The 22,874-nt window shown below is 37.3% G+C and overlaps 1 protein-coding gene across 2 annotated transcripts in view; it reads right to left on the reverse strand.

Moving 5' to 3' along the window:
- The window catches only part of LOC108280992 (metabotropic glutamate receptor 7), a 225,910-nt gene that overhangs the window by 91,483 nt on the left and 111,553 nt on the right, over window positions 1-22,874 (reverse strand). For both annotated transcript variants that reach the window (XM_017496509.3, XM_047149369.2), the window contains exons 3-4: window positions 6,874-7,009; window positions 6,420-6,574 (exon numbers count right to left, since the gene is read on the reverse strand). In XM_017496509.3, the coding sequence (XP_017351998.1) occupies window positions 6,420-6,574; window positions 6,874-7,009 (291 nt within the window). The remainder of the gene's footprint in view (window positions 1-6,419; window positions 6,575-6,873; window positions 7,010-22,874) is intronic.

Consider the following 22,874-nt stretch of genomic DNA (forward strand, 5'->3'; position numbering starts at 1 on the left):
AATAATTTTTTCACATGGGTGACAGGCGCTGGATCTCTTTTTTGCTTCAATAAAATAAATAAATAAAACGGTACTGTGTGTTTATTAAGGTTGTCTTTGTTTTATGTTGTACTTTGTTTAAAGATCTAAAACTATTTAGTATGAGATATACACACAATTAAAAGAAATCAGGATGGGGCAAATTCTTTTTCACAGGACTGTATGTAATTTAAAATAGGTTTTACTAGCTTTTTTGTTAGGTTAGATGGGATTTTTCTTCAAGATTTTTAGATGTAGATGTATAATTAAGCAATTAATTACAGCCATAATGTAGCTAGAGGTGAGCTTATGGCACTAAGTCCGGAAGTATGGAAGAAAATGAATAACACCTAGGAAATTTAACACAAAGGAAAATGTTTTAGGCGATAAATTATTAAAGCATTGGGCAATTAATTATTTATTTTCAGCCAAAATATAGCTTACTGCACTTTTGTAAGAGGGAAAACTACATAGCTTGGGGGAGTCGCAATGCAGTAGTTTGGATTAAACTTAAGATACAGTTGCATCTCAAAAAAAATTTATATCATGGACAAATTCATTTAATTCAAAAAGTGGTACTTTCATATATTCTAGATTCATTACACATAAAGTGAACTATTTCATGCCTTTTTTTTGTTTGTTTTAATCTTGATGATCACGGCTTACAGTTCATGGAAATCAAAAATCCAGTATCTCAATATATTAGAATAAAGAATTTATAATACAACTTTCTGAAAAGTATGGTTATGTACTTGGTCGGCTCCTTGGAGGCAATCAGCCTGTGGCACTGCTGAGGTGTTATGGAAGCCCAGGTTGCTTTGATAGCAGCCTTCAGCTCATCTGTATTGTTGGGTCTGGTGTATCTTATTTTCCTCTTGACAATAAATGTCAATATAACAGTCAGGCGATTTGGCTGGCCTATCAAGCACAGTAATATCATGGTCAGCAAACCAGTTACTAGTAGTTTTGTCACTGTGGGCAGGTGCCAAATCCTGCTGGAAAAGGAAATAAGCATCTCCATAAAGCTTCTCAGCAGATGGAAGCATGAAATTTCTCTAAAATCTCCTGGTAGATGCTGCATTGACTCTCGACTTGAGAAAACACAGTGGACCAACACCAGCAGATGACATGGCATCTCAAATCATCACTGACTGTGGAAACTTCACACTGGACTTCAAGGAACTGGGATTCTGTGTCTCTCCACTCTCCTCCAGACTCTGGGACCTTGATTTCCAAATGAAATGCAGCATTTACTTCCATCTTCCCCATGGTTGTGCTTGTGTACTGAACCAGACTGAGAGATTAAAGGCTCAGGAAACCTTTGCAGGTGTTTTGAGTTAATTAGTACTACATTAGTCTACATCATATTCAGCCTTTACCTCATCTTTATCTAAATAGATTGATGCAGCAGACCAGTAGCCTGTCTAGCTCACTTACTTTCTTCAACTTTCATGCTAATACTGTCAAAACCAAATCTTGTTAATTGCTAACACAATCTCAGCCTTAACTCAGCACAGTGATGTCATATATCTGCACTGCGTTCTGTTGAATGTTGCTAGAAAATGGTGTGTGGAAATAAAATGTCTTTTGTTTTTAGCAGCTAACAGCATGTGTATGTTTCTATAAATCGTTGTTCATATGCACAAATTGTGCAATAACAATTCCAGAGCTCTTGCTGTCAAAAAGCCATCCATGACAACACACAATAGGCGCCAAAACAAACAGACCCAGCTGGAGGTCACTGAGGAATACCGAGTCCCTGCTGCTACTTTAATGCCTAGATTAAAACTGATGACTGAAAGGCTACATTATAAGGCTGAAAAGAAACATTTTGGGCTCTATATGAACCAATTAGGAGCCTGGACACAATAGTCAAAACCACAATGATGCCAATAAATGGTCAATCATCAGTGGGTACAAAGTTGTTGTTCTCTCTCTCTCTCTCTCTCTCTCTCTCTCTCTCTCTCTCTCTCTCTATATATATATATATATATATATATATATATATATCCATCCATCTTCTACCGCTTACTCCTTTTCAAGGTCACGGGGAGCCTGGAGCTTATCCCAGGGAGCATTGGGCACAAGGCGGGGTACACCATGGACAGGGTGCCAGTCCATCACAGGGCACAATCACATACACACTCACACACCCATCCATATACTACGGACACTTTAGACACGCCAATCAGCCTACCATGCATATCTTTGGACTGGGGAGGAACCGGAGTACCCGGAGGAAACCCGCGCAGCACAGGGAGAACATGCAAACTCCACACACACATGGCCCCGGCAGGACTCGAACCCCGGACCCTGGAGGCGAACGTGCTACCCACTAAGCCACCATGCGTATCATTAGCTAGTTAATTTATAGAATTATTGCCCAATTAAGGTGTCTATAATGACCTAAAGACCTTTAATTTAAATAAGTTACACAGTCTCAAGTTTGAGAGATTGAATCTTTGGAAGTCATCTCAAGTATAAAATATCGAAACTGTTACCCTTTCATAGAGCTGCATAAAGAGATAAAATGTATCAAAATGTTTAGGGATACAGACACAAGACCGCACCAAAGAGTGGAAGAAAAAAAATATGGAAAAGCCAGAAAAGCTCACAACAACCAAAAACATTTAGCAGGAGACTTCAAATCATAGTTGATTGTTTCACTATTAATATATATATTTTTTTAAAATCTGATTATTTATATTGCTTAGGACTAACTTATGTAGGATTTTTTTTTTGTATAATACAGCCCTGGTGATGTAACATGGTGGGTTGTGGAGATCATGATTAGTTCTCATGTTCCACGATCCCTTCCCGATTCCCTGACTGTTTGTCAGCTCAGCTCACTTAGCGCTCTTCCAGAGAAAGCTATATGTTCTGACAGGCTGCCAGCCAGACTTCAGCATGAGTTAGCTAACTGGGGAATGAGCAGCCATTGTAGTGCTACTACACCACTTCACTTAACACCATGCCTCTTAGCGCTGTAATGGGGCAGACATCAACAGAGCTGTGAAAAATAGGAATGGAGAGTGGTAAAAATGTATAGCCATCATGCAAAGCTTGAATTTCTGTGTTTGAACCATTTAAACCTATGTTGTTATGAAAATGAAGTTATGTTAATGTTTTACAGTGTGACAATACAGTCTGTTGTAAGCATTGGAAGAAATGTAATCTTGTCTGCTTTCATGCACTAAGTAGGCCAAACCCATTAGCTCTGCATAACACGCAGAGCCTGTAGATGGAAAATGCAGACACTGTGAATGAGATGACGTCATTTTTCCCACTTTGTTTGTTCACTCTGTTGGGATACACATATGATGTGTCAGTGCACAAGCTGTTGCATATTCTCGTCAGCACCAGATCAAAGGATAATGTGCTTCTCACTGGTTTGAAGAAGCCTTCCAAATGCAGAAGGGCAGGCGGAAGTAAATAAATGAGCTTACCAAATGGGATGTGAATTGAAAGGTCACAAGGTCTGCTCAGACGTTTCCATTTGCAAGTAATCTTGTTTTGAGAAGGGATGCCCCATAAATTCCAGTTCATCTTTAAAGTTCCCATGAAATCAAAATTGAAGTTTTGTAGCTTTTAGTACAAATACGTTAGCCTTAAGGTTATTTATAAGCGAGTGTGCTCAAAAACAATGACAAAATTTGCATTTAGAATATACACGCATTAAAGATTTACAGTCTCTCTCTACCACCAATACGGATCAGCAATTTTGATGACATCATTCTGCACTTCAGCTTCTCATCAGATTTTCTGTATAATCAAATTCTCTCTAGAATCTGAAGTGTCCCACCCCTAACAGTTGTAAGTTTCCTTGCTGTGAGATAAGCAAAACGCTATTGTCTATTTAAAAAAGGGGGAGGAGCCAGTCAATATGTCCCACCCTGGCTTCCTGTTTCAGTGGAAATCACGTCAACACATCGAATAATGCTACACGTTTCGAGGCACTTTGTGGGGACTTTAACTGCTTTATCCTGATAAGGCTCGCTGTGAATCCAGAGCCAGTGTTCCTAGGAGCTATTCCATCACAGACCACCATGAACATGCATTCACATGCTCAGTCACAACTATGGGCAATTTTGCATAGCCTGTCCTTTTTCTGCATGGTTTTGTGATGTGCAAGGAAACGGGTGGACCCAGAGGAAACCAAACTGGAAATGGGGAGAACATGAAAAACTCTGCACAATCAATAAGCTGAGCTCTGTATCGAATCAGGAACCCTGAAGCTTGGGACAGGTATTACTACCCACTTCAAAAAAACACACTAGTCTATTCCAAAAAGCAAATTTGTCCACCCTGTCACTGTTACACCACATAAAAATAAAAACGTTAATCACTCTCATGGTGTCGCTCCAGGTGACACATTTCTAGATCATATTTGACCACATCTTGTGTGAATAATGTTATTGTTTGTTCTCAAACACCTATTTCACTGGACAAGATCCAGCCTTAAATGTAACATTTTCTTTTTTCACACTCTTTTTCGGAACACTCTGCCAGTATTGAGAAAGGCACGGCTGAAAAAAAAATCAACGTTAGTGCACTTATCAGCACATGGATAGCAGGCACAAGCCACAAGCAGAGAGATTTTATCACTACAAAAAGTGCCATGATATATCACATGACATAAAGCCGTGCTGGAAAAAGGGTCAGTCACAGCGAGAGTCTTTTCTCCATGGCTGGCTTGTTGGATAGCAACACCTGCACAACTCATTCAGACTACAGTGTATGCCTGGAGATTTTAAGGAACGATTGAAACACCTACAAATTCAAAATCAGTTTCAAAGACCCTTTTATCAATAATAGCCATTTAACAATTGACCAACCAACTGCCCGGTCTATTCAAGAGATTTTTTGCAGAAAATGTTATTGACTTCACTACGGATACAATGGCAGATACAATCAGATACAATTGCAGGTGGCTTTTCTCTCTTCACAGGAACCATCTCTAATTTGTAACTTATTCCTTCCTCTTCTTTCCACGGCATCATTTCCATAAACCATTAATCAGTATCTGCCCCTGCACAAGAGGATCACAACAAAACATCAGTGAAGGCAGTTCATTTATTAACCCAGCACTCATGGTCTGGTCGGAATGTCAGGCTGAGCAATTCCTTGGGCCAGGGCTGTTAAAGTTCAGGTCTCTTGGTATGCTTGAGAGCATTGAGCAAACCAGTTTGGCAGTTTTGAGCATGACAGTGTTCCCTTCGGATTCATTGCTGCACCAGGGATTGGCAATTTCCTGTTCCATTCTCAAATGTGATACAGTTTTGTGACCAACAGGGAAACACTATGCCATTCCTAGCCAATATGTCTGACCAGTATGACTAACTGTACTGATGGAGGCAGGAGAGCCAGATCCTTGAGGAACCATCAAGTTTCTGAAGTAAGGAGTAAGACTTGTGCCTTATATAACGATTTAATCGTCTCTACAAAATATTACCCTGCCACAATGTTCACTGATGATTATCCTGATTATATTATATTACCTGACCTACCAACCTTTGCAATTTAAATTGTACCCAACACAAGGACAAGCAGATCACAGGATTCAGTACAAGAAATAGCACCGTTTGGTTGAAAAAGAGTTTATGCTGTATACAGTATGTCCTGGCAGATCTACTGTATCCACTAGCAACACGTGTTTGTTCGAATGAAATATAACTGCCCCCTACTCGTCTTGTTTTCCCTGCACCCGCAGCATGCTCGTGATACCGCATGAAGTAGGATCCCTTTTCCTTTGACGTGCATTCTCAATGGCCACATTTGTATCTACAATCTAGTTGAGTTCTTGTGTTTGCATCTGCCAGCAAGCAATTCCCGACTACACAGCTGGTAATATTATCACACCCTGAAATGGTAGAAATGTTGTTTTTTTAGGCTGTCTATTCTAGATGATGAAATCCAGATAATTCAATCCAGATTAAAAAAAAGGAAAATCACAAAGCAGGGAAAAAGCAATATTGTAGAAATCCTAGATGGACTGTTTTCTGTATTCTTCTCAAACAAGCCATATTACAACCCAGACTTCCTCTTAGATATTAGTGTTTGAATAGCAAAATCTGATTTTTAAGCATGTTAGTGCTTCTGTGTTGTGCAGCTGAGAATATACCATCCAGTCTGTATTTGTAGAAATTAATCGAGATGTTCAAAACCTCTGCATGTACGCTATAAAGACAGGAAAATGATTTTATTAAACTTTGACTCAAATATCTCTGCATCACAAACCTGGATTTTATTTCAGACAGTACAAGGCTTTTCCTTCACAGTTCAGGTTTGCTATAACTTGATTTTAAAATTTTCCAGCAGAAGTAATGTATCAAATTTCATAGTTCTTATGGGATATGGGAACACCTACTGTATGGTAGTAGAACATAACAGAATAATCATACCAGCTATAGTGGCTCGTTTCGGTAGGATGGTGATGGCTCCTACTGCTGCGTCCTCCAGGCCATGAATCGGGCTGTTCTTCGCCCCCCAGCTGTCGGACCCAATCCACAAGAAGTGCCCCACTTGGTCAGCCCTTTTACTGGCATTAAGAATCTCCCTGCAAGAATATCCACACAGTCAGTAGAATGCTGAGGTCCACTATGATTTTTGGAGTGTCAGATAGCATGAAGAATATTGTTCTCCACAAAGGTAGAGATATTGACATGATATTGACATATAGAGATATTGACATGCATAATTCATAGTACAATTATAAACTTTTGTAGTTTGCAAACTAGTTTGACATATTGTCTGTTTACAAGTTTCAGAGTTTGGTCTGGGACTATAAAATCAGTCAAATTATTCCAGTTCTCTGTAAGGAGATGGTAGTGAGGTTGCTAGTAAACAAAGGCTTACCGAATGTCTTCATCATAAGCAAACATAATCACTGCTCGTGCCTGACGGGTCTCAAGAAGCATCCGAATAATCTTGTCGAAATCAGCTTGTTTACGGTCGTGTGGAATTTTCAGGGACTGGGCGATGCATATTCCACCTAGACAGAAAAGAAAGGTCTATTTAGTGAGGGCGCTTAAGCTCTGGAATTTGAATATTGTTTATAGTAAATTTTGCATCAAGTCTCAGAGGAACAGAAGATTAAAGGACATCATAGCTGCTTCATTGCAAAAGCAAAGCCGACAGATCAAGATCTTAAGTCATAAACTGAGTAAGTGTATATGGCTCTGATGCTTGAACTCATCTTTTACTTTAGTAGCATGTAGTAGGGTACGTAATACGTGACAAATATTTACTTAACTACACAGCTATGTGACAGTAGGCAGTAGAATTTACTTGTTGAATTTACTGTTTTATTTCTGTGCAGTTTTCTGTGAATATTTTTTTCTTTAAATCATCTTTTGTGGACTGGCCATAGCTTGGTAACTATCTGACAGATAAAGACCAATGCAGACAAGAACTATCTTTGCCCCTTAATTTGGAAACAAGGAGTTAGTATAAATAAAATTAACATTCATTAACATTCATATATAAAAGCATGTCTTTTATTGGAAACAAAGATGAATATGCTAACACTGAGGTGTTAATAGCACCTGGTGAAAACAGGATTAGCCGCACTGTTCAGTTAGTTGCACCATACAGAATAAAAATAAATAGGTAATTAAGGTAATAAGTAATTAACTAAATTATATATATATATATATATATATATATATATATATATATATATATATATATATATATATATATATATATAATATAACACCACAATGCTTTTCAACCTTTCAACTTGATTAGCATAAAATACTGATATTAATAACACAATATAATAGCTTAATATCATTAGTTAAACTAGCCAGCTACACAGAGCTGTATAAGTTTAATGTTCTTTCGAGCTGCCTTAGGTTAACCTCTAGAGGAGTAGATATCAGTATGTTATATTAGTTGTTAGTAGTTAGCAAAGTCTGCAACCAAGCTAATGTTAGACAGTTATTTTAGTTTGTAATGGGGAAAAAAGCATTAGCCAAGTTCACTAGCAGGCTAGCTGACATTAGGTAATATTAAATATTACTGATCAATTGAAGGGAATAGGGTACAATAATTATTTTTCATCTGACTGTCAAGAAATTCCAGAATCAGATGACTTTTCTGCCAATTCGTTTGCTTCATTGTGTTTCATCCTGTGGCTTGTAGAATCATTGGGAGCCATTGTCAGCTCAAGTCTCCTTCTATCAAGAGATAATAAACCAGGACTGTGTTTGATTCTCAGGCTCTGAGCTGAACTGTTAATGTTAAATACTACTTGGCTTAATTACTTGCTTGCACTTTGATTGTCATTGATTCTAAATTGTCCAGCTGTTTTATATGATTCTGAGCACTGGTATTTGGCACATGAAGATTTTATCTCCTGTCGCAGCAGTAGCACGTTTTCTACAAGCATGGACTCAGAAAATTGGAAATGCAATAAAGCAAAATGCATAAAATAAGTCAGGCCATAATAGTTTGGCCTGGCTCCTGCAGCATCTTGGCTGTTTGGAGGAGTTTGGCAGGACTCCCACACAGTCTTCCCAGCTAAAGTCTTTATTTTACAGGCTCACGTTCCAATCACTCCAAATATTCATGGAGGAACTTCATTCTGCTCCAGTCATTATATAGCGGAAGTGGAGTGTTGAAGCTGAAATGGAGGGGAACTTATGGAAAGTCAGATTAAAGAAACACTAGAACACTGATGTAGAACTAACTGAAATGATTTAATAACTGCTCTATAGAAAACTTCATGTATTACTGGAAAAGAAGCATGGAGGTGGAAGCAGAGATCGTATAGTGTGGTGTTAGGCTAGTAGATTGTAAGTGCAGGAAGTAATATTAAAACAATCAGGTTACCATGACAGGAACTTCCAAAGATACATGACAATAGACATAAATCAGGTGGTAAAATATCAAATCAGGTGGTACAAATCATGTTTAAATACGTGGCAGGTCTAAGGGTCACTGCATGATAACACATTAGCCTTACTGCTCTGAATAAAGACACAAATGTGAGAGGAATTCAATCCCCTCGAACCCCACTATGATTAAATTGATCTGTCAACTAATGTTAACTGGCCAATCACAATCTTCCTGAAGCATGTCAGACAGTACTCTGCTTGACGAAATTGACATCGACAGGCCCTGCAGATAGCAATTATAATTAATCATGCAATGCTGCTGAATTCTTTCCATGACTCACACTTGCAAAGCATTGTGCCTTGACAACATATGAAAAGGTGAGTCATCAAAGCAAATCGAGCGCGATTATCCACACAGGTGTGCAGGAAATAGATTAAAATTATTCTTTCTGTTGCACGTTTTAAAATTAGAGACAGTACAAAAGTTCAACTTTGGGTAGCTTTGAACTTACGGGTGGTGTTCATAGGGCTACATACGCACTGAAAACGGACATAAACGCTTTATCCAACATCTCAGCTGTCTTAAAAACAGTTTTCATAAAATTTGATGCTAACATAACACCTAAAGCAGCTGAATTATTCCATACTGATGTACATTACAGTCTGTACAGGATTTTGTGGTGGGTTTTTTTTTTTTTACACCTTTTGCAATGATGTTTGTTGGTAAATGAGATCTTTTAGCTGTTCGATGCACATGACTCGAAGAGGGCTTTGACTTAATTTGCATTGTGGTGATGTCACATGAAACATCTTATCCCAAATCTGAGAAAAATCTGTGATAATTTTGAAAAATTGCAAGCTCCTCAGTGTACTACTGGTATCTCAAAATTGCATGATGTTGATGATGCATCATGTCAAACATGAAAAGGCAAAGCTCAAATATTCCCTTTTTTCCCTCTCTCATGAAGCTACGAAGACAAAACAAAACAAAACCAAAAAAAAAAAATAAAATAAAAGGTTTTCATGTTACACAGAAATCCCAATTCTAAAAACCCTCCCTGTCCTGAAAAATTCGATGAGTTGGAAAACTTAAAGTTAGAACTTGTTACAAATCTAATTGTTACACAGCTTTGACATCGGAGACTCCTTCTAAAAATTACATATAAACATCTATGTAAGTCTATGTTCCTACTATAAGAAAAATATGTTCCTATTATAGGAAAGATAACATTAACACATCTGACCAATCAGAATCAAACATTTTAAAACGATGCGGTATTTAAAAAAAAAAAAAAATGAATTGACTATAGAGCGATACATAAATGCTAAAAAAGTAGAAACCATTATAGAAATTTTAATATAATATAATATGCTATCGATAGAAGGGAATAAATTGCCAGGTTAAAAGGTTTTTATGTCCATATTTTTTATTTTTTTTTTTAACCTTACTTGACCAGCTATGACTCCTACATACCATAAATAAACTGACCTTGTTATGGTAGAACTACACTACCCATCAGCCCCTGCATGTCACATGATCTGGTCACATGTTCAACCACGCTCACCTGTGTCTTATTATGCCTTGTTAGCACCACTATTTAAGTTCTAGTTGTTCTGTCTCATTGTCAAGCTTTGTTGTAATTGGCATTTGTTGGTACCACAGTCTCACTGTATGGTCTGTATGGTCTGTATGGTCTGTATGGTCTGTATGGTCTGTATGGTCTGTATGGTCTGTATGGTTCGTATGGTTCTTGCCACATATCCATAGTTCCATGTCAGTGCTTCTTGTTTTTTCCTTTTTTGTTTGTACTTTGGTTTAATGTCTTTCTAAATTATGGTACATCGGCCAGGAAAGTGTCACGTCACTACGTCATGTGAACATATAATCTATGTCACTTTACTCAGAGGTTATGTCAACTTAACACCAAATTTCAAGAAGGCATTCTGTTGTCATTTTACTAGAAGCAGCCCATTTTAAGTAGGTTTATGTCAGTTGTTATTAAGGATTAATGCAGGTGTCATGTAGCCCTATGAAAACTACCTGTATGTATCCTCAGTAGTAAGAACCATATAGACATACATGATATATATTTTATGGAAAGACATTACAAAAAGGTTCCCAGGGGTTTTTTATTCCCTCATGAACTGTCCTGTATTGCTATCTTGATAACAACTCTGCCAGCAGATTCAAAACCGAAACATAATTTGTAATACAGGCACATGCATTGAATTAATCTGAAGCTCCTTTGATACAAGAATGAAAGCCATATCCAGTCTTTAGACACTTTCACGGCTATCAATTTCCACTACATAAGAACGTGACCCGACAAAGTTAAAAGCTTTGGAAACAGCCGTCCGATATTTTACAGGGCCATTACCCCTATTTATCTCCTTAATGCAGGGTGTCACCTAAGGGTTCTGGCTATTCATAGCAAGCACAGTGACATGTCCTGGATTTAATTCCCAGTTTTACACTGTCTGAGATGACCACAATGATCCTGTGTTTTAATCCTAGAATAAGAATAATGACTTGCTTTCTTTTCACAAACTCAATTCTCCAATAACATGACATTCATGTTAACATTAAGCATTGACCCCACTTGAATTTTCCACATTTGGTAAGGGAATTGAAATGGACTTATTTGGGATTTTATATGATGAGCCTGCACAATACAACCCATAATATTGCAGTGGAGGAAAAAAAAATCTATATATGTAGCAAAATGATTTACAAATTTTTTTAAAAAAGTGAAAATTATGATTGCATAAGTATTCAGTATATATATGCTTTGAAACCAGTAAATTAGTTCTGGTGCAGCCAGTTATCAGAAGTGACCTGTTTCTAGAAGACCCAAGAGTTTGGACAAAATCCATTATGAAATCCATCTGAACAAAAAACATTATGAAATCCAAATGATGAAACCAAACAAAGCCAAACAAAGAACAATATTCTGGAAAAGTGTCAATCAGGGATTGGTTATTAAATAAAAAATATTCCAAACTTGTAGAGCAACAAACATGCAGAATTATATTAAATCTATTATTAGAAATTGGAAAGAATATGTTTAAAGGAGGCCATCCACCAAAAGTGACCAGCAAAAGATGGGATTAGTCAGAGATGCAATAATAACAATGGGCTATTTTGTGTAGATTCATGACATATAATACCTGTTAAATCCATTCAAGTTATTGTAACACTACAAAATGTAGAAAAGTTCAAGGGGGTGAATACTTATTTAAGCTGCTGTCAATGTTATCTTCTATACAGGCCATATGTACATCTCAAAACAACATCTTTTTGAAGCCCCGTTTACTTCTGGTGTGAAAAATGTGGTTGAATATGGAGATAGGAAGTCACCCGTGGTATAACAGTTCTTAAAGAAAACTGACAAATGTTGTTGGTGTCATTCTTAAAGAATATGTTTTGATAGCAATGCAAAGAAAATGAAAAAAAAAACAGGCTGTAAGGAAAACAAAAAAAGCACCAAAGCCATGTCTGATTAATGGCAAGGCTAAAGTGCTTGTCACTTGCACACCTTTGTGTATTTGTCATATCGGGGTCAGCCATGTGCAAACAGCTTTAGTCTATGAAAGGTTGCTGCCATGCGCTCTTCTGGGAAAAATAACTGATGGGCCTAATTCAATACCGTACTTAGAACAAGCAAAACTGTTTTGCTGGAACACAGTGAAATGTGACTTATTGAGAGACTTAGAATAACTTATGACAATAATCATTAGATATTTAGAAGTTAGCTTAAGTGCTTTGTGTCATTGCTATTTCCTGATTCAATACTATCGTCATCCAGTGATATGAAACATGGTGCAGTCTAATGTACTCCCTTCAAGCTTTACAGAGATTGACACACACATAAAGACCGCTGCTGATAACTCACCATTTGACTGTTTATCGAAATGAGACAGACTCGGCTGCTTCGTAAATGCTATCTCTTCCGTGCAAAGCAATTCAAAGATTGTCAGGATTATCCTACCAAAAGAGATGAGTAGTGGATGGAATGGAAATGGAATGTACTCTAATTCAGACTCATAAAATTGCAATATTTGCATTTTCCCATTAATAAAAGCAGCCCATTTTGCGCAACCACAGATCTGAGGGCAGCTTGGCGCAGTAATGTGAATCCCATCTGCCAAAGCTTGCTCTGTCTCTTTTTCTGCTTTCAGATGTGGTCTCAAAATCTCATATAGAAAAGAGTCAAGCAGGTTTTAATACATAATTATGGAGTGCCTCCTAATTGGCCCTGTAGAGACTGTTGATGTATCGACTTCCCATCACCGGGCTTCGGGAGTGATCAGAGGCACTCAGTGAAATAAATGTTTGAAATCCGAAGTGCTTTCCATTATTATGGAAGTAGTTTATGCTTCGGGATTGTAGAGAGATCACCATGCTCTAATGAAAACATAGGAATGAAGAGATGGCAGATGCATCTCCATGCATCACCAAGTGACATTCAGCTTTGCTATTTCAATACATGAAGAAATTACATTATTCTGTTATTCTTAAAAAAATACGCTAGTCCAGATCAACTAGGCTCAATAAATGCTAATGACATTAGGGATAAATGAAGGCAGTCGAGTTTCACTAACAAAACCTTTCCATAAAAACCAATGTTTCACTTATATTCCTTTCTAATCACAAATAATTTAGCATTTTTAGACAGTACATGTACAGACAGGTGACAAATTAATGGAAAAAACAACATTGTCTTATTAAGGTGATGGGCCACCAGAACATTTTTCTTGTCCCTTGGGATTGATTCTGTAAGTTTCTGGAGCTCTAAAAAGAGGTATTCCCTCAGTTGGTGTTTTGATGATGGCACTGAAGAGCAATGTCTTACAAAAATCTCCAATGTGATTGGGATCTAGTGACTATGAAAGCTATAGCATATGACATACATCCCTTCGCATCCACATCAAATCATTCAGTGAGCCCTCGTGCCCTATAAATGAAGCTGTGGTTATCATGGAAGTGATCACTCCTGTCAGGACAGAAATCTTTCATCATATTATAAAGGTGATGAATCAGAAGACCATTGTATTGATTTGCAGTTCCTTCTAAGTGGACTTGTCCCATTCAGAAAACAGGTGCTCTCTAAGAATGGAGGTACCAATTTGATACTAAGTATCAGTATTTAGGCTGATACTAATCTGAATTACTGGCTAGATCAGATTTGACAAAACTAAGTGACATATTTTACACAGTTGATAAGCGTGATGTTGAGTGACACACACAGATTCTGCGTTTAAACACAGGGCCCAAATTAAAGCATACCAGCATGATGCCTGTGAAGTTTCTCATAACGATATGGAATAAAAGCATTTTAGAGAGAGAGAGAGAGTCTGGCACACCATTTTGATATGTAGTGTAACATGTGGTGACTCCCGCTTGCACGAGATCAGGAGATAAGACGTGGCTTTTGGGCTTTTTTCTTCAAAACCGTCTTGTCTGCCTAGACTTTCCATACTGTATCAATTTCTGGTAAAAAGCCGCTCCTCCGGGAGCCTGTTCAGGGTGCCACTGTTATACAGAAGGAACTGGACGAGCATCATATAAAGAGCCAGAGTTATTACTGCACTCGGCACCTCGCCCACTGACAGCTGCCCAAGGGTGAACCATCCAAATTTATCTGCATTATCCGTGACAAAACATTGATCTAGGCAATCATTTTTAGGTTAATCTGTGGCCATTCCTGGGTCTGGCTAAATGGGCTGAAATACAGCTTCGTTCCCGTGTCTCTAAATCTAAAAATTACACATGCCGCGTCAAAACTTACAAGGTCAGTCCTGAGATACGAGCCATGACTTGTCAGGCATGAACGATCTCAGTGGCTGCGGAAACTAAGTCACTGTTCCAAGGATGTAATTAAAATGACAGGCTTGTTCTGCATGCAGATCAGATAGTGTTTCTCACGTCGGACTTCAAAATCCAGCGCCTTGAAAGCCATTAAGTTAGTTTGAACAAGAACATGCAACTTATAGTATGTAGTACAAGGTAAAACATTTCAGCATATACTTAGAGGAATACATAATATCACAGGCATATAACATACAACTTTATAAAAGTGTAGTCAAACTAATAGTCATAGAGAATTTAATAAAATGGTAAGGGATAAGTAGACAGCTGCACATTTACAGCAAATCAAAATGGGAAAAAAAGCATGATAAAATAGCTTATTTCCCGTGAACACATTACAATTTCATTACTTAAATTTTTATCTGATGGCTTCATTATGTTTGGTGGACTCTATTTTAAAAAAATGCTAAATAGGATGTGCTAGATCAAGTGCTATTTTAAGCTTTCAAATAATGAGTGGAATCCATATTGTTAAATAAAACCAAATTTGCACTGATTAATGTGATGATTACTTCTTGGACTTTTGCAGCAATACATTGGCAATATAGTAGAATTGTGTTAGATTTTTATTTATTTATTAGTATTTCAATGCTTGCCATATGTTTTTTTTTTTAATTATTCATTTTTAAAGCTTGCTTTTATGTTATGTATTACAGCTAACAAAGAGGAAAAAAAAACTTATTTCCTTCTTCAGTCCACATTTTCTATCCCTGATTTTTTTCAACCTTAAAGGCTATTGCTTGTGTTTAAAAGTGTTGATCTTGGTGTTATTTTAAAACCCGACATTGCCAAAAATCATGGAGGCATGATCTACAAACAGGTAATTTGCATAATATCCATGGCACACTCAGATAATCGACTTAAGTAGGTGCTTAACCAATCTCTGAAAACGCATATATGATCCTGTGTATGTACTTTATTACTTTATTCGTCAACCTTGAATACAGCCAATTGAGCATAATGAATGGATCCTGTGCTGGGAATATGGACCGTCACACAGTATATGATCTTGTTGTCAACATGCTTAATATAAAAACAGTAGAACATACTGACATTTGTGCCCTGCCGACTTCATGTAAAAAAAAGCTGATTTTCCTTAAAATAGCCCAACATACGAAGTAAACGTTGCTGCTAAACCTTAAATTTTCTGCCTATAGAGAAGAATGTGGGTGGGTTGAGTCGCATTATGGCATTGCTCTCTCCACAGCTGTTTAAATTACTGATGACGATAGTGGAAAAGCTGACAGGAATGACAAGTAGGAATGTTTTCACAAAATGATTGCTCATACAGAGTAAAAGCAGTATTGTTACTAACCTTAGAGGGCTTCTCTATATAAGTGTTGGATGTTACTAAAGAGATAACGATGATTAACACTGTTTAGAATATTCATATTAACAATAAATAACATTTGCTTGTTGTAAACAATTTTTTAAAAGTTCAATATTGAATGAATATCAACTGAGCAAAAATTAACATTGGGGGAAAAAAAAACAACTACTGATTATTTTCCTACACAGCACATCCTGAAGTGCTGTATTTCTTATAACACTGCAATTTGTCTATGATTAAATTTTAATTAATTAATTAATTAATTAATTAAATGACATACTTTTTATTCATTTAATGACTGGAAAACTCCGTGAAACAAGTTAGTTCCTGCTATCACTTGTGTCATTCCCTCACCAGACTCTCCTGTTTTTCTTATGTGAAGAAAAAAAATGCTTGCCATATTACTGAGAAACCAGAAAGCTGAGGACTTTACCAGGGTTACAAAGCACTGACACTGGAGATTCCTTCAGTAAATGTTAAATGAGTGTCTCACCATTTCAATGATTATACATGTTTCTCTGTTAAATAGCATTTTTTAATGCCTTTATTTTTAATTCAATTCAATTCAATTTTATTTGTATAGCGCTTTTTACAATAGACATTGTCTCAAAGCAGCTTTACAGAAATATCAACATGACATACAGATATTAAAGGTGCCAATTTATCCCAACTGAGCAAGCCACTGAGTGGCGACGGTGGCAAGGAAAAACTCCCTAAGATGTTTTAAGAGGAATAAACCTTGAGAGGAACCCGACTCAGAAGGGAACCCATCCTCATCTGGGTAACAACAATTAGTGTGAAAAAGTTCATTATGGATTTATATGAAGTCTGTATGGCGTTAGGAGCAGCCGTAGTCCCAGCAGTCTGGAATTAAAGAAGATTTGATTTTTAGCCTTAGATTATGTGTGTTCACCATGAATGAGCTGTTACTCTTACACATCATCGTTTCTATAGTGAGTACATTCATTTGAATTGTAATTTGGATGGGATTTGAATTGAGGACAGCACTACTGTCAGAACTGCTGTTATAAGAAATTAATCAACACCTTCTGACCAAGCGAGAATTCAACAGCACTGTGGTATCAATATGTAATAAATCCCTGCATCCTCTGAAATACAGCAGACAACCAATTAGCAGTTAATCCCAGCACTGTCAGATGCACATTGTTGCACTGAACATTATTTAGACTTTTGCCCCTTATAAGAATTTGATTATACAATAAAGTGAACTTCCAGTGCACTTCAAATGTGGTCTCGATGGGCATTGCTGTAACTCCGAGCTTGCTTATTAAAATCACTGAGAAGGGCAAAGCAGGCAGGCATATTTCCATGGAAAAGTCATTATGTGGAAGTGCTTTGTCCTAGTGCTACATTCATACCAGAGGAAATAATCAACACTACGTGTTCTGTTCAGATGTGGGGCTTTGAGAATCTTACCGCTGAGGAAATTCAATTTGTCAATCAAGAGAGAAAATGGAGTAATCTAAAAATATAATAAAAAAGAGCAAGATATGGATTGATGTAATGCTACACAAAGTCAGATCATCATTCAAATCAATATTGTTGTCATCCATATCACCTCTTCGTAAACAAATATATGCTATATACACCATAGAACTTTTGAGCAAGACTCCACAAATAAGTTTTTGCTACATTTGGCAGATTATAGTGATCTTTGACATCCAGTCTGGAAGGATAAAACAAAATATATATATATATATATATATATATATATATATATATATATATATATATACCATATTTTCTACACAATCTGGAGTTTACAATGCATACCACTATATTCTAATATACTATACAACAATCAGCCACAACATTAAAACCACCTGCCTAATATTGTGTCGTCCTTGTGTCGCCAAAACAGCTCTGACTATATAATAATGGATTCCACAAGACCTCTGAAGGTGTGCTGTGATATCTGGCACCAAGACATTAGCGGCAGATCCTTTAAGTCATGTAAGTTGCAAGGTGCTTCATGGAACGCACTTGTTTGTCTAGCACATCCCACAGATGCTCAATTGGATTGAGATATGGGGAATTTGGAGGTCACCACTGCATACAGGGAACACCCTACAAGACCTGCCATTTTGGAGATGCTCTGACCCAGTTGTCTAGCCATCACAATTTGGTCCTTGTCAAAGTCGCTCAGATCCATACGCTTGCCTATTTTTCCTACTTCCAACATTGCAACTTCAAGAACTGACTGTTCATTTACTGCCTAATATGTCCCACCCCTTGACAGATGCCACTGTTACGAGATAATCAATATTATTTACGTCAAATGTCAGTGGTTTTAATGTTATATCGATCGGTGTGTATACTATACTATACTATGTATTGGCCTACAATTTGGCGATTTCTGCCTGCCATTAAATATGGAGTTTGTTTACAAGTGATTCACTTAATGTACAGGGGTAAACTATTTGAAATAGCTACTATAAAGAAAAATGGCCAAAATGCTGATGTTACAATTAGGCTAATGCTATATATATTTCATTTTCAGTAAAAGCCATACAGAGCCCTGAGGTAATGCAGAAAGTGATACTGTCACTGTAAAAACACAGTAATAAAAAGTTAATGTGTAAAACGAAAAAAAAAAAAAGTAGTAAAAGTAATTTTAAAAAAAGCTGCAGATGTGTGAAAACATTCCAAAATAAACTGCAGCACACAGAATGTCACGCAAGTCCACTAATTTGCTACTAAAATCTCAAGGCATGCCTCGAACAGGTTTTTTTTTTTTTTGTGCCCCTGTGTTGTCTTTCTTAACACGAACATTTGCAAACAGCAGACATTTCAATTCGGCAGCCCCGTACAAGCAGAGAATTGCATCAGTCGAGAGAAAGAACAACTGTCTGTGGTGTTAAAAATGAAAAGGAGGTAAAGAGGGATGCCATGCGTGTAGCAAATGAAGTCCGCTAGTGAAAGAGCTCCTGAGGGAAAACATGCATGGTTGGCTTTAAAACAAGATTCCTATACAATTCAACTGCCTTGTTTGGTACTTTTGTGTTTTTCTAAGGAGGTGACTGGAATGCCAAAGACACAGCATCAAGACAAATGTTGCCCAAAGATTAAACTCAATGGGAGGTTTCGGATTCTCTCGAGAATGAGAATCTCTCGATTCCCTCAAAATATTATGAAAATAGGGAAAAGTAAAGGAACATTAATTATATAAAATAATTACTGATGTGCTACAGAGAAAAACTAAACTGAATGTTTGTTCACTATTTCGCTGATATATGTATGTAACATGCTTTATTAGCAGTCGTGCAAAGCCTGTGATGAACAAAATGTAGAAATTATGCTAATTGCTTTATGAATCGATAGGGACTGGTTTAGGAAGTATGTGTGGTGGTTTGGAATAACCCACTGGATGTCATTTCATAACAGCCAAAATTATGAAAAATTGGGTTCTGACTCAAATGCTCTCCAGCCAATAATAATACTTTGAAAACACAAATATATCTTTTATTAAAATGACATGGGAATGTTTTATTTAGTTTTGTTTAGACTGCTATCTTATCTTGCGTTAATGTTTGCATACAATGATCATGTTGAGGAAGAAGTCACTTTAGAAAGTAGTAAAAACAGTCTGGATTTGGAGATATCTATATCCTTATGCAATGAATGAACATCAGGCTTTGCAAGTTGCTGGATGCCATAGCAAAATGGACATAATCCTAATTAATTCAGTTTGCAATCAGATACTGGTTATCAAAATGTCTGCAATGTTCCTGCACCATCACCGCCATCATAAAAACTCAGAAGAGTATGTGTATGTACATTCTGTACACATAACAAAGTTTTAAAATGTAAAATTTAGTCAACAGAACTGAATTAATCAGCGAGTACATCCCCACCAATGATTTGGTGAATAGAGAGATGACCATGAGGCATGTGTTTTCAATGACATGGATGACATTTACCTCGGGTGATGAGACAGACACTGATGTGCATGATGTTGATGATTAATGTAAGATCTCATTTGCCATTGTAAACTTATAATTCTGTTTAATTATAGGTTATAAAAGTAGAGGTAAGCAGGGCATCTTTTCGTCAAATTGAAACTGAATCGTTAAATGCTAGTAAATGCAAATTTATTCCTTTTCACTTTTGAAATACTTTTTAAAAAATGCAAGAACTTTTATTTTGGTTGAGATACATGCAAATACGAATCATATCTTTCTGTTCAGGAAAGCGTGTAGTATAAAAACTAGCAGATAATGTGAAAATGTGACCATGTGAACAGTTTTCCCAAGCTGCCACAGATATGTCATGCCTATCCATCACAATCAGCCATATTCTATTATTGTTGCAATCACAAAAAGGAATATCAAAGTAAGCAGATGTCAAACTCAAAGCTTTAGCTCTGAATACACAACTGACACTCATTATACCCAGTTTCCCATTATCACTGCTGTTGTTTCATTCCACACTGTCCAATATTCTGAAAATAAATTATGCCTTTGCTTTGGCTGTTTGCTGCATTATACTAATGATACCTGCTATCTATTTTTCCAGGGAGGAAACGACAGCGAGCAGGGAATATCAGCAGCGACGGTATGACTCACGGGTTCCTTCTTGCAAAATGTCACATGATAAATAATCCGTTTCATGTCCTAGGACCATTTATTTGTGACAAATACTAGACTGTATGTCTTTGGATTACAGAGCCACTCATTCCCCAGCCTGGCTGTGCCGTTAAATCCCTTCTACGACTGATGTCAGTTTTTTTTTATGACAACAGCACACTGACCTTGGCACAGAGCATCTGAGTCACAGGTCCCAAGGAAAGAGAGAAAAATTAACAGCGTTGGGGGGTGGGAGTGAGGGGTGGTGTTGGTCTGTTTCCAGCAGATGAACATCAGGTCCAAATGGCAAAAGCAGGGCAGGGCAAATGACCAGACACTGGTCAAAGCCAAGGCTTTCCATGAATAGTGTCCTCGATTGCAGATGATGGAGTTTCACATGCAGGAAGGAGAGAAAGCCGATACACAATTACACACAGTCCTTGGCAAAGGACAACTGGCCTCAACACTGAATCGTTCCATAGGGTTGTTCAATATTGGGAGTCTTATTGGAATTGAGTAATTATTTTCCTGTCAAAAATAATGAAATTAAAGAATACACTGCTGAAATTAAAATTTTGTCATTCACGAGTTGATGGAAAACAATAGCTCAATAAATTCCATATAGTATAGACTGTGTGTGGACACTTGGACATCTGCAGAGCCACAGCCTGTCTGCCTGTCCGTCTTAATGAAGGAGGCGTAGCCCATCAGTGCCAACAAAGACAAATGGAGAGCTGTGGCCTCTCTGTTTGTCAGTTCCAGTAAAAGAACTGTTTTTTTGTTGTTGTTGGTTTTTTTGTTTTTTGTTTTTTTTGTGTGTGTGTGTGTGTGTGTGTGTGTGTGTGTGTGCGCCTGTCAGTCCTAATAAAGGAGGTATGGCTTCGGTTCCTGTCAGAAAGAGGAGTGGCCTCTGTGCCTGACAGTCCAAGTTAAAAAGCTCTCTTCTCCTGAAACACAATTTTCACAAGTTTCCACAATAACAAAACATAGTGTATTAAATATTTATACCACAGCACTGTTTAATTCTTATTTATGACTGGTCAGAAGTTGTTGATTAATTTTCTCTAACACTAGCTCTGAAATTAGTACCGGTTTATATTAATATGCTTGTTGTAATATGTTATGTTATCCTTTCTTGTATGGCAGAGACTTTATATTAATCTTAGTCTAATAATAAATGGATATTAATAAAAAGAATAAATACATGTAATCATTGATGTGGTGAAATTTTCTGTATGGAGATGTTTATTTAAATTTTTTGGAAGGAGTCTCCAATGTTAGTATCTTGTAATAGTCAGAGTTAAAGCTGTTCCTTGAAGTTTTCTTCCATGGGCAAGTCTTCAAGACAAAGAGCTTTGCACTTTGTGGTTTTTCGGCAGCAAGATGGATTCATTTCTGTTTTTTTTTAACTTCAAGAGAAAATGAGGGTGATGTTTATAGCTGTTATCACGTACATTATAACATCCACCCATCCATCCATTTTCCGTACCACTTATCCTACACAGGTTCACAGGGGAGCCTTGAGCCTATCCCAAGGAACTTGGGGCACAGGGGTTGGCACCCCTGTATGGGGTGCCAACCCATCTCAGGGCACAATTGCAAACATATTCTCACACTACACTACAGTCTACAAAGCAAGTCTTTGTACTTGGTGGAGCATGAGGAGAACGTGCAAACTCTGTGCATACAGGGCGGAGGTGGGATTCAAATCCCAACCCAGGAGTGAGGCAAACATGCTAAAAAGACTATTATTTTTATATATTGCTGGTATTTGAGCTCACGACCTTCCGATCAGAAGTCCAACATCCTAACCACTGATCTACCAACTTTTTTTTTACATTTGTTCCTTACATATTGCACAACATCGCATAAGCCAACTGCAACAGCTCTACATATGAATCATCATTGAGTGTCTTGCATTGGATCGCTGATTTTATCAACATGCACAGTGTATCACAGAAGACGCTGGTCTGTCATGTTCATTTTCCCAGAACACTCCACAACCTACAAAAATGGCGGCAAGGACCACAACACCCAAATGTCTCATTCAATCTCTGTGTCTGAAATTGCGTAGTGTGACAGTACCTACTGCTCAGCCATTGATACAGTACTTACTGATCAGTATATGTGTGTAGTATGAATACAATCCGGACATATTACAGATGCCAAATTGGCATTGTCATGTGACCTATGATGTTGTAATAACAGCAAAACAATTGTTTTTTTCTTGT

The sequence above is a fragment of the Ictalurus punctatus genome, chromosome 21, assembly GCF_001660625.3.
Source record: "Ictalurus punctatus breed USDA103 chromosome 21, Coco_2.0, whole genome shotgun sequence".
NCBI lineage: Eukaryota > Metazoa > Chordata > Actinopteri > Siluriformes > Ictaluridae > Ictalurus > Ictalurus punctatus.